The 12,475-nt window shown below is 34.8% G+C and overlaps 1 protein-coding gene across 1 annotated transcript; it reads right to left on the bottom strand.

Annotated features, from left to right (window-relative positions):
- Positions 1–2,702: 2,702 nt before the first annotated feature.
- LOC132050996 (auxin-induced protein 15A-like) lies at positions 2,703–3,011 on the bottom strand. The gene has a single exon (XM_059442311.1). The coding sequence runs from the start codon at positions 3,009–3,011 to the stop codon at positions 2,703–2,705; it is 309 nt and encodes a 102-aa protein (XP_059298294.1).
- Between the last annotated feature and the right edge of the window lie 9,464 nt (positions 3,012–12,475).

Genomic DNA, 12,475 nt, shown 5'->3' with positions numbered 1-12,475 from the left:
TTTGTCTTGAGTTATTTTATAGGAGATATGTACATATTTGGATGACTATGTTATCAAAAAAAAAAATACAAAATTACTTTACTAAGTAAATTTCATAACTTGGATAACCATTCACCTGGAATTAATTTTAACACTCAATGCTCAGGACTCGTTCAGCAGATCCTACATAAATCATGTGTCAAATTCGTTAATTAGTATTTAGTACTGTTAACCCTCAAAATTGTTTAACAAATGAATGATAAAAGTTCTAATCATGTATAAAAATATGAAAATTGAGAGTTGAGCTATACTACAACCTATTTACTAATTAAAAACATTGTGAGTGTGAATATCATTTTTGAACGTTTATTCTAAAAATAAGTAAATGTATATTTTCACTTATTATGATCTTTATGTGTTAGTTTATGTCTCTCCAAATTATCGTACTTTTATTATTTTGCTATTGAAAAGCAATTTTGTACTTATTCGTGAAGGCATTATGTTTTGAATAATAGTAGTATTGATAAAGTTTGTTGAATATTTTCTTTTAGAAAGGTAAAATATGTAGTTTGATAAATTATTTTAAATAAATTATGATCTTTTATTGTTTGAAAGTTTAGATATTGAAGTTGAATTTGTATCTCATGATAATTTTAACACTTGCATTATTTATAATTGTAAACATATGCTAGATATTATACTTTCCATGAGTTCCATTAACTTAAAAAAAAAAAAAAACTTGTAATATGCTTCATACTTGTTATATTATTTTTGTTATTATACAATTTTATTAAACATGTCCCGAAACTCATGTCTGGTCTCGCGCCCCGCCTTTTTAAACCACAGTTTGGTACCAAGGCTTACAATTTTTTTTCTTTTTTCTGAAATGTTGATGCATTGGTCCGTCAATTTTCGGTTTACACGGGATTATCATTAGGGCAATTTGCAAGAATGCCCTTCGCTGGGGGTGGTCTTTAATTTTTGCACTTCGCTTAATAACCTGAGGTCTTGGATTCTAACCCAGGCTCAGTCAAAAAAAAAAAAAAAAAATCGCAAGGCATAAGTTGGACCCCAACTTATGCCTTAAGGCAAATTTTTACCCAAAATTAGGCCTTAAGACAGAGGTTTGCAAAATTCCAGCAAAGTAATTTTTTCTTTTTTTCGCCTTAAGGCTGAGTTTGAAACTTTGCCTTAAGGCAGAGTTTTCAAACCCAACTTATGCCTTGCGAAATTTTCTAATTTTTGACTGAGCAGGTTCGAACCCGGAGCCAAGGGGCTTTTAGCGAAGGGCAAAAATTAATGACCACCAATATGAGGGGCAAAAATTAAAGACCAGTCCATTTGAAGGGCATTTCGCGCAAAAAAAAAGTTATGATAATGAGCATGATCAGAACTGAATTACAGTTGAATGGTTGAATTAATATAATGTATCACTTAAATGCAAGATCTAGTTTGATCCTAACATCTTCTAACCCCTCTCATCCCACTATTTACGCATTGACCTCACCCCAAAACTTTTATTTTAAAAAGGCAATCGATATAAAATTCCATTTCCTAATTATTGTTGTTCCAGCATTAATTGCTGTTGTCAACATTAATTTAGCTCGTTATTCTTTAATCCCGGTTCACAATTATTATAACCAATATTAACTAAGCATAACGAATCCTAACCGATCTCTGTTTCAAGTCTGAAGATTAAACAAAAATTGGATTGTTTATGATGCGTAGACTCAGTTATATCTGAATGTGAGAATGTGCTACCGGATCTTCCCTAGAAGAACTATCATATCTTTTCCAAAATTTTGTCTGTGATCATTAATAAGTATCCCTATTTAATTAAGCTTGTCACAGTCTAATGTTACCAGAAATTAATTTTCCTACCACTAGAATTTCTCTATATTTTTCTATTGGCCATAAATTCTGACAAGACTAAAAGACTTATTGCAAATATTAGACATAAGTTAAAAGTTTAATACACCGACAACCCCTTATATTTGTCAGCAAATTTCTTTTAGACATTCAAAGTACAGAATCCCAATTGAGCCTGATCACATGATAAAGTGTCCATCTTAGACACTTTCGGTTCAAATTTTGAAAAAAAATTACCGTGTGTTCTCAAACGTCTATTAGGTAATTAAGTTAACCACATAAAATATGTCACCTTCTTTAATTATACACATTAACCTCAATTGGACATGCCTGAGGTTTATGGCTTATTGAGGCTAAAGGCATATAATTACAGGATGTGACATTTTAAGTGGTTAACTTATCTACATAATGAACACTCGAGAATATGTGCAAAAACTTTTTAAAAACTTGAATTTGAAGTATCTAATAGGAATACTTTATCATGTGTTCACGTACTCAATCAAAACAGGTCGTAGTTCGAGTATACCTAAATAAAATTTATTGGAAATTTAAGGGGCCGTCAACGTCCGCCTAAGCTACATGAATAAGAATTAACTAAAAAGCATAATGAGACTAGAAGAAACATTTTATTTGAAGAATATAATATGTATGTACAAATTACATGGAAGACGTATATGGGACAAACTTGACACCACTTCATATTGCAAAATTGAAGTGAGCTGACTTAGTCATCTCTCTTTCAGCCATATATTTCCCTATGAAGAGCAGCAAAAAAGAGAAAAATAAAATCACTATGCCGTGAATTGATGAACGATATTCCAAATATGAAGTGTACATTTGCACTTGTGTCTGGTCTATGAAGACTTAAGTAGAGAAGTGAGACTAATGAAGTAATCTTCACTGCATGGAATTGTTAGACCACCCATGGGATGACTATATCCAAACTCTTCTTTGGCCCAATGTAACAAATCTTGAAACAAAGGATGATTCAAATATGCTATTGGAACAGCAAATCTCCTACATGTTTCACCAACATAAACTGCAAAATGACCCTTTGGAACATAATTAGTTGTGGTTGCTGCTGACACGCTTCCATTTTTATGTGAAATCGATCGGAGAAGCTTGTTTTTGGCATGAGCTATACCAACTAAACCCCTTGCCATTTTGAAAAAGAAGAAGAAGAAAGTGAACTGAAATTACTTGAAAAATTTGGAGTGTATGAATAGAATTGACTAGTGTTTGCAATGGTAGCTTTAAGAAGTAGGAGTTGATTATATATAGGGGCACTCAATTCATCAAATTGTGAATAAAGAAGAGTAAGTGAATTTGGTAAACATATAGGTAGATATTAGCAAAAGATCGCATGGTTGTGGCCTAATATATATTTTAAGACAACATGTGCTACCACTTTAGGGTACAAAGAAGAATAATAAGCAGATTGCACAACTTAAAAAATGTGATATGCTAATATCTGTATCTTGTTATTCTCTACAAACACTTACACTCACTAAATTTCAAAATTTACGATTGTTTGTTGATACCTAATGGTGTTTCTCTATAAGTGAGGATCCCAAAGAGTTTGTTCTCCATTATAGGAGCATTGAACTTGGAATTGCATTATTTAGCGCCAAATTTACAATTAAAAGTGAGTGGGGTCATTGGGATAATTTATTTAGATTCTTGATATTGGAGCCTCACCTCAGCTTGCACAATTTTTTTCTATTAAGTCAGGTTCGTTGATCAAGATTTGTACTTGGATTCTCTACTCAAAGATTAATTCCAACTCTGTTCAAAGAGTAAAATGCCTTGATTTTACTTTTGAACATGTTTGTTTTTGGAGTTTAAGTTTTATGCACATTTGAATAAATTTTTATACTATCAGTAACTACTTACAGGCAAGCAACTATTGTAGAATTTGAAATTTTGAAAATAAGATATACAATCCTGCTAGGCTGCTACAATAGGTAAAAATATTGTGAATATGTAAAAATTATGTACACTAACAAGGTGAATTACTTATACTCTTGTTTCTGGCTAGGTTTATCATTTGGCATAATACATAGACACCTTAACTTGGCCTCGACTAACAGCTAAACACTCCAACTTTGAAAATGCACATCTATACACCTTAACTCGTCCACACTGTCTTGTGGACACCCGATGCTGATGTGGCACATACATTTTGAGGTGTCTAGATGATCATTTTATAAGTTGGCGTGTTCAACCATTGCACAGTGGAGACGAATCGAGGTGTCTAGATGTGCATTCTCAAAATTGAAATGTTTAGTTGCCAATTAACAGGTCAATTAAGGCGTATCTATGCATTTATGCCTTATCATTGTGATTCCTGACAACTCATTGCCATTTAAGCAGACAAAGAGACATAAATTTCCACATCACAAGCATGACACTAGAACCTAGGGGTGGGCGTTCGGTTGTTCGGTTCGGTTTTTTCAAAGTTCGGTTTGGTATTTCGGTTTCGGTTTTTTTAAAGTGGATACCGAACACCACACCGAATTAGTTCGGTTCGGTACTTGTTTTGAAGTTCGTTGATTCGGTTTCGGTTTTCTAATTCATTTTTGGCATTGGTTAAGCAATAGTCACCCGTTAATAATATTCAAACTTTTCCATTATAATCGACAAATCCGTGACCTTACCTATCCATCGACCAAGTTTAACATAAATAAATAGCAAGAAGAAGAATCGAAGATGCTTGAGCAACAAGAATAAAGAATCGTTCAAAGAAGAAGAACAAAGAATCGCATCAAGAAGAACAAGAATAAAGAAGAAAACCCGTAGATTGTTCTGATCTGAAGAAAAAAGAATAATAGCAAGAAAAATAGTGTTGTAAAAAAATATTATATTAAATATTCGGTTAAACCGAAAAATTAAAAAATCGGTGATCCCAAACCGAACACCGAATTTGTTATTTAAAAAAATCGGAACCGAACCGAAACACCAAAAATCGAAAAACCGAATCCATTCGGTTCGGTTTGGTTTTTCGATTTTCAGTATTTATGTCCACCCCTACTAGAACCACCACCTCCACCACAATTACCTCCTGGTACCTTCATTCAACCCAGCAACACCACCACCAGGATCTTTTTACTAGTTTTGTAAAATTTACTTAAGTGAAGATAATCCAAATTTTTTCTCAAGCAGATTATTTAATAAAAATTGATCCAACTGATATATATTGTCGCAATCTCTCAGAGCATTTAAATTGACTTTGAATGCAGTTCGTGAATGAGTTGAGTTGAACAACTCCTCTACCTTGCTTCTTCCCCTGCTCTATCGAACCACTCAAGGATTTTCGGTCTTGCTGAGCTGCCTGAACCAATTTAAAATAAGTCTTTTGAAACTGGAGAAGTTGCTCCCTTACCTTGCAGTGACGACATTTATCTTTTAAGTTAAGTCATTTTCTAAAACGGCTCCTCCTATTCTACGAACCATTTTGGTTCAGGCAATCAGTGTATGCTTGTAAGTTTTGTTCGTAAAAATCATTTCTTGATATAGGTGCTGATTTCTTGTGTCATTAGTTACGAGGTGAGGATTATTACTAGTATAATTTTAAGACACAATTAATAATTAATTCATAAAATTCTTCTAATATTTAATGTCAGAATCATTCGCAAAACCTACCAGATTTGGGTCAAGTCATTCATCCACAACACAACACATGACCATCAAAAAAGGTCCGAATGCTTCTCGTAATTACGCTGCAATTACACCAAAACTTCCAAAAACAACAAACTAACTCAGCCTTTTTTTTCCCCACGAATTTATACTTGATGAGTTATGACATTTCATAGTTTTGATGATCGACATATACACCGGACCAGGGTCCGATCAGTCCGCACGGCTCGTACGAACGTGGCAACGTAAAGTAAAAAGGCGGCACTATTCGACTTGCGAGCTACAAATGAACGGCAGACGGATCATTGCAACATCTCTATCTATATCACATGTCACTCACATGATCCTCACATGCTCTCATTGGCTCCCTATATAAACAACATGTTGGAATTTGTTTGACCTAGCACTTAAAATTATATTCTTCTCATTTTTGTTGAAAAAAGCTGCCGCCACTGTTTTCTCTGAGCTTTCAAGATCAAGACTAAATAACTCTAAGGACCAGATCCCAAGACTAAATATGTCTTAAGTCCTAGGTTGGTTTAGTCTTTGTCTTTTGGTTTAAATATTGTAAACCTACACTTTTTTTTTAAGAAGGGCTTTGTAGGTGTTTGGTTTATTAAGCTTTTTGTGTAAACGCCTGACTATAGTTAGTTATGGTGAGTTGAAGTTCAGCTAGAGGTAGTTGAATTAGTTGGTTCTTGGCTAGAGTTAGTCAAGAGAGTGCTTGCAATAGAGGTATTGTAAGGGAAGGTATTAGTGGGCTAATTCCTTGGTTGCAAAAGGCTTGTAATCTAAAAACGTTTCTCAGTTAGTGAAATTGGAAATCCTACTAGTGTAGGTCGTGATTTTTAATCTCTTGAACAAGGAATTTTCCACGCAAACATTGTGTCTTGTTTACTTTCTGTTTTTGCTTGAGGGAATAGATAAGGTACCTGGTGCCTTATCTGTTTTGGTGGACTCTAGTTTTTATCAATTGGTATCAGAGCGGGTTATTTCTAAAAGGGTAACATCTAGAAAGGATCTCTCATTATGGTCGCTCCACCAAACTTTGAGGAAGAACGGTCAACACGCCATGATACCTCCAGGTTTAGCATGGAAAGTATTATGGATGATTGAAAACAAGAATGCATGACTATTTGACGGCAAGACTGCCGAACTCTGGGATATCATTCTTGATGGTCGTTTTGTCCCTACAAAGACTGATACTGAGTCTGGAAAGCTAGAGTTAAAACCCAGAAAAGAATATACCGAAGCTGATAAGAAAAGTCATTGAAAAGGGGTTCAAGACAAAGAAGATTTTAATGTGTGGTATTGGACCAGATGAATACAATCGTGTTTCATCTTGTGAAACCGCAAAATATGGGAAGCCCTCTTGAAGGCTCGAAGGAACCTCTCAAGTTAAGAAATTCAAAATAGACATGCTCACCACGAGTATGAGTTATTTAGAATGAAGGATGATGAGTCAATCTAGGATATTGATACTCGTTTCACCTCCATTATCAATGAGCGTCATTTTCTTGGTGAGGTCATTCCAATTAGCAAGCGAGTTCGAAAAATACTTGGTGTTCTACCAGGGTCCTGGGAGAGCAAAGTTAATGTCATAACTGAAGCCAAAGATTTGGAAAAAATGACCATTGATGATTTGATTGAAAATCTCAAAACCTATGATGTGAAGAAAAATAAGGAGCTTGAAAGATGGGAGCCAAAGAAAGAGAAGAACTTGGTCCTTAAAGCGGCTAAAAATGACTCAAGTGATGATGAATCTGATATGGCCTACATTACAAAAAGGTTCCATAAGATGATTCGTAAAAATGGTGGGTTTTCAAGATAGGAAGCTCAAAGAAGAACTTCAAAATGTATGACTTATGTCACAAATGTGGGAAGCCTCGTCACCACATTAAAGAAAATGCCCTCTTCACAAGCAAGATCACTACAAGAACGCTGACAAAGGGAGTGAAGAGGAACCGGAGTCTGATAAGAAGTTCATGACGGTAGAAGAGATGTGGGCGATAACTTGGTAAAGGTGCTCTAGTCGCTTGGGGAGACTCGCCTAGTGAGTCTAAATATGAAGATACGGGATATCTCCATGATGGCTGGTCAAGATGAACTCATAAGAAGTATGAGTCCATTTTTGCACTCATGGCCAAGTTGGAAGATGAAGATGACAATGAGAATCAAGAGGTAAATTTCTTTGACGTTCAGAAAAATCTGAAAAACTATTTTTAAAAGAAATTAATATCTCTTGCAAATGTGCTGATTGATACCTATCATAGCCTTATTAATGAGAAAAATGTCTTAAATGAATAGATTGAAGGTTTAGAACAAGTAAGGGATGATATGGTAGTAAACATTGTTAATCTAAAGGAACAAGTTGAAGAGCTAACTAGGGATAATGCTCTGTTGATTAGTCAGATGAATAAATGGGTGAACACCCATTCTAAAGGAAAACAAGTGGGTAGTGAGACTTATTTTGAGCTTGATAGTGAACTCAAGAAAGCTAAAATGAATCTCTGTGTTGAGCTAGAAAGAAATAGGCAACTTTAAGAGGATCTAAGCCGTGTGAAATCTGAACTTGATAAGTCTCTTCACTGGACCTGTTCCTCTGACAAAGTTGCTGATATGTGTAAGGGTGTTGACACCTAATTTTGGCTCATCGTGCTTAAAATTAACGTTTCGGGGGTCCTGATTCGTTAAAGAGCACGAAATAGCATTTTTACATTTTTTGATAATTTATTGATGATTATCCGTATTTTAGGAATTTTATCAATGTATTGTCATTTTCGAGAATCATTATTTTTTGCACATGTACAGTGTAATACTATCATTTTTGTGCAATTAATAATTGTTTCTTAATTTTATAGCAATACATTTTCATATTTTATACATGTTTCTTAATTTTATAGCAACACATTTTCATATCTTATACATGAATATTTATATTTTATACTTACATTATTATTTATACATGCATTAGTTAACTATATTTTAGTATAGTCCATCTGTTATACCCCATTTAGACCGAGTCAAATGAAAGACAAATATATTGTGATTTATATTATTTATTTAAGGAGTCACCACCTAATTATTTTTATGGGTGAATTAGGACACCTAATTATTAATTAATTATTGCTAAACTAAACTCTATTTTTTTAAGGTCTCATTTAACCTAATAAGTCCCGTGTGTAGTTCTAATTATCCTAAAGGGAAGGGGTTAAGCATCCTTTAAGATTCGTTAAAAACGATTAATCCGGCCAAACTTAGGTTAATTAATGATATAAATTACATATATTACTAAAAGAATACTTATTATAATTCAGCGCTAAAATAGTTTAGAAAATGGGAAAAGTGTATCGTGACTAACTAACCCAAGATTTAAAATGTAGTGACCAAAAGTGCAAAATTTAAGAGTGCTAAAATTGCAAACGAAATAACATAGGTATTATTGTCAAACTTGAAAAGTGGGTTAGGTTTAAAGAAGATTTGCCATCTACTTAAAAATGTTGGAAGATATTTTATTTGAAAACCGAAACTAAAAAAGTACAGAGACTGAAAATAATACCGTGATTAGTTTAGAAAAAAATGAGAAATAGGGTGCCGTGACTAACTTAAGATTTGAAATACACTAGTCAATAATGCTAAGTTGCCAACGAAATAATATATGATTTGTTAAACTTGAAGATTCTATTAATGTCTATAGCTATATTTAAAACTCTTTCGGATTCATGAGAATCTAAATTCCATTGCTCAAAAAGAGTGAAAATAATCTTGGGTTTAAAATAATCTAAATTCCATTGCTCAAAAAGAGTGAAATAATCTAAATTCCATTGCTCAAAAAGAGTGAAAATAATCTAAATTCCATTGCTCAAAACTCTTTCTGGTTCGCTGAAATAATACCCCAATTATCCCCTCTAAGGTTTCAATGTTCTAAGTCTAATAAAAAGAAATCATCACACACAGAAAATAATCAATTAAGCATACGACAGGAAGAACAACTATAGCAATCATTCCCGTCTTCTCCCCTTTTCTTGCATTAGTCTAGATATTTTCGAGAGAGGAGAAGTATTAATGAAGAGGCGAATGCGAATTCTCGATTTCCCCTTTTTTGATCTGATGTGCTTGAGGGAGCGGAGTGAGTGAATAAAAAATGGAGATGCGCATTCGATAGCTAGCGGCGGCAATCTCAAAAATAAGACCGGCTCGGTGCAAGAGAGTCTTTATAAAGACTCTATTTTGCTCCGAAGTGTACATGCAAAAGAAAATGGTGAAAAGGATTAGGAAATGAAACACATTTAATAAGCAGTTTGTTCAATTTTTTTTGAGCAAAAATATAAGAAGTACTGGCAGACTACTCTAGAATAGTTTCAAGACAACAAATGCCAAAGCCAAATATGCAGCAACAGTATTCTAAGCAAAGCAACAGCAATGGCCTCCAAATTGAGCAAAAAATACACCAGCAATGGTTTCAAAACAAAGAGATCAGACAACCTCAAACAGCGGCAGCTAAGAGACTTCAAAGGTATCTAAATTGAGCTCACAACCACAACAAATACCAGATAATACAACAACCAAGGTGCAGCCCCTCTAAGAGCCCTATATGGCAGTCACAATGCCCAGAAAAATGCAGCAGAACGTTTAGTGGCAGTGGCCTTGCGAATAGGCAATTATCTGTGGCTAAATGCAACATCAGGCTAAATGTAGCAACAATATGCATCAGAGCAGGGCAACAAAATGGCCAAGATTGCAAAGGTTCATGGTTCAAAACGAGAGGGCGGTAAATAGCCGAAGAAAGGACAAACCGTTTCAAAATAACGACGCTGGAGTGCGGTGATACGAGAACAAATCTGTTAAATCAATATGGGCAAATGTGGCAAGAAGACTTATGCAAATATGACAATTTGAGAGTACAATATCAAGCATTTCTGGTACTCCAACGTAAACACGCAAACAGCAGCTGAGCGCATCAACATTCAAACTAGCATATGTTTTTGCATTAATTCCACAATATGACAATTAGGGGAAACTATGGAGTTGAAACATTCTTATTCCTTACTAGATGAACTGCTTTGGCCTATTTTATGCTAAAGTGTTAAAAGGACTGATTAGTTTCTCAAACCTCCGCCATCTGCCAACCATTTCCACCTTAATCTTGCTTAGACAGGCACTACGATAAGAAACAAATACTCAGTCAACACATTCTTCTAATCCCTAATGACCTTAAAAGAGAGAAGACAAGTTTCATCGTGCATAATCCTAACATACATCTTTAGATCTTATTTTAAACAGGTGGAACTTTAAACTAAGTGATTCGGCCACAATAGCAATTTCTACATAACTATGAAGGACAGAGTAGAAATGATTCCCATATGATGAATTAACACAGACTCAACATTATCAAAAGAAGGAACATGAGCAAAGGCAGGGGAAGGCAGCCTTAAACATACAAATTGACCAATTGGTCTCACAACCAATACAGGATCTCAAAACAGGCATACATATTCATTCACTCAGACAAACTATCTTATTATTGATGGTCCATGCTAACCCACATACTCAAGTAAGGAATACAGAAATACTAAAGGAGCACGTGAAGCATCGTTATGGGTGAAATATCGTCTGAACAAGCGTAAGACCATGAGTGTTGTACTAGGCGAAAATCATCTAAAACAAGCCTTTAATAGACTTGAATGACCTAGACAGGTTCGCACCCCTTAAACACATAACGCAACCGATACTATAACTTAAATCAGCCCATATTTACCCCAAAATCCATAAGTGAACACCTACTAATTTGTAAAACAAGTTGATAGGTTCATTTTCATATTATCACATTTATAAATATAGACATAATCAGACACAACAGCCTTTAATCATACTTATGAATCATCAAGTGCACTGCAAAGCAAGATTTAGACCATGTTCCACCAGTCAGGCCTTATAAATATGGAAGAAGACTACTTAGCATGTCGCTTACAATAATTAATCGATTTGAATTTAACTAACACAAGGACAGATGGATAAACAAGTCGTTTCATATCCCTAAGCTAACCACATGATTATTTAACTGATTCGTGCCAGATTGACTAAGTCATATTGAACTAGATTTGAATGAACAACTATAACACAAGTTATTATACATGCTTAACTAATCATTAACCAAATTAACTAGGACTGAAACCCAAATAGACCTGTAAACTTACTAGATTGAATTATCAACATACAAATAAACAATATTCGAACTAAGCCAAACATGCTAATAGCCTAAGCTAAATTAAACAATGGCAAATTACCTGGCCGGGTGCAGTGAACTGGGATTTGGGCCACGAATCCACGCTCGAACACTATGAACCCGAACTTGCTTGAATTAACCCCAAAAAAACTAGATCGAAAAAATGAGAAAAATAATATTGTCGACTATTCTTTTTATGCTCTTTTTCTTTTTTCGTGTAAGGCTACGGCTATCTTCTTTTCAGGGATGAGATTTCGCCGTTCAAAAACCATGCCCCCCAAATGGTTCTCAAACTTGGTATTTATAGGATAGGACTAGGGTTTGTGTCCCATTACTTTGAAATTCAAAATTTTGGTCGGCAGAATCACGAAAGTGTGTGGGTGTCTTGTGATTTATTTTATTTCACCGAAAATGGTGAAGTAAACACGAAACCAAGAAAAAATGAAGGAAAAGAGGTAGAAAGAAGTAAGCTTCATTTTTCTGTCAAGTATCACGTGAAAAGCAAATAGTCAACGTAGGACGTTTATTTGGACTCGTCATGGTCGTATTTTTCGCGAAAAAGGGAAGGGTAACCTCTCGCTTTATTGATTGGGTCAAGCTTTGCTTCAAAAAAAGAAAGGGAAGGAAAGAGACGTACGCCCCAGACGGGGATACGAAAAAGGTACAAGATTTGCCCAAAACGGCGTGACAAACCACCAAATTTGATGGAGAGGGGGGGCGTTGAAAGGGAAAAGGGACGAACCGGGGGGGTCCAGAAAAGGAAAA

The sequence above is a fragment of the Lycium ferocissimum genome, chromosome 3 (assembly GCF_029784015.1).
Source record: "Lycium ferocissimum isolate CSIRO_LF1 chromosome 3, AGI_CSIRO_Lferr_CH_V1, whole genome shotgun sequence".
Lineage (NCBI taxonomy): Eukaryota > Viridiplantae > Streptophyta > Magnoliopsida > Solanales > Solanaceae > Lycium > Lycium ferocissimum.
Note: the sequence above shows the minus strand (reverse complement) of the source record. Positions and strands in the feature narration are given on the sequence as shown.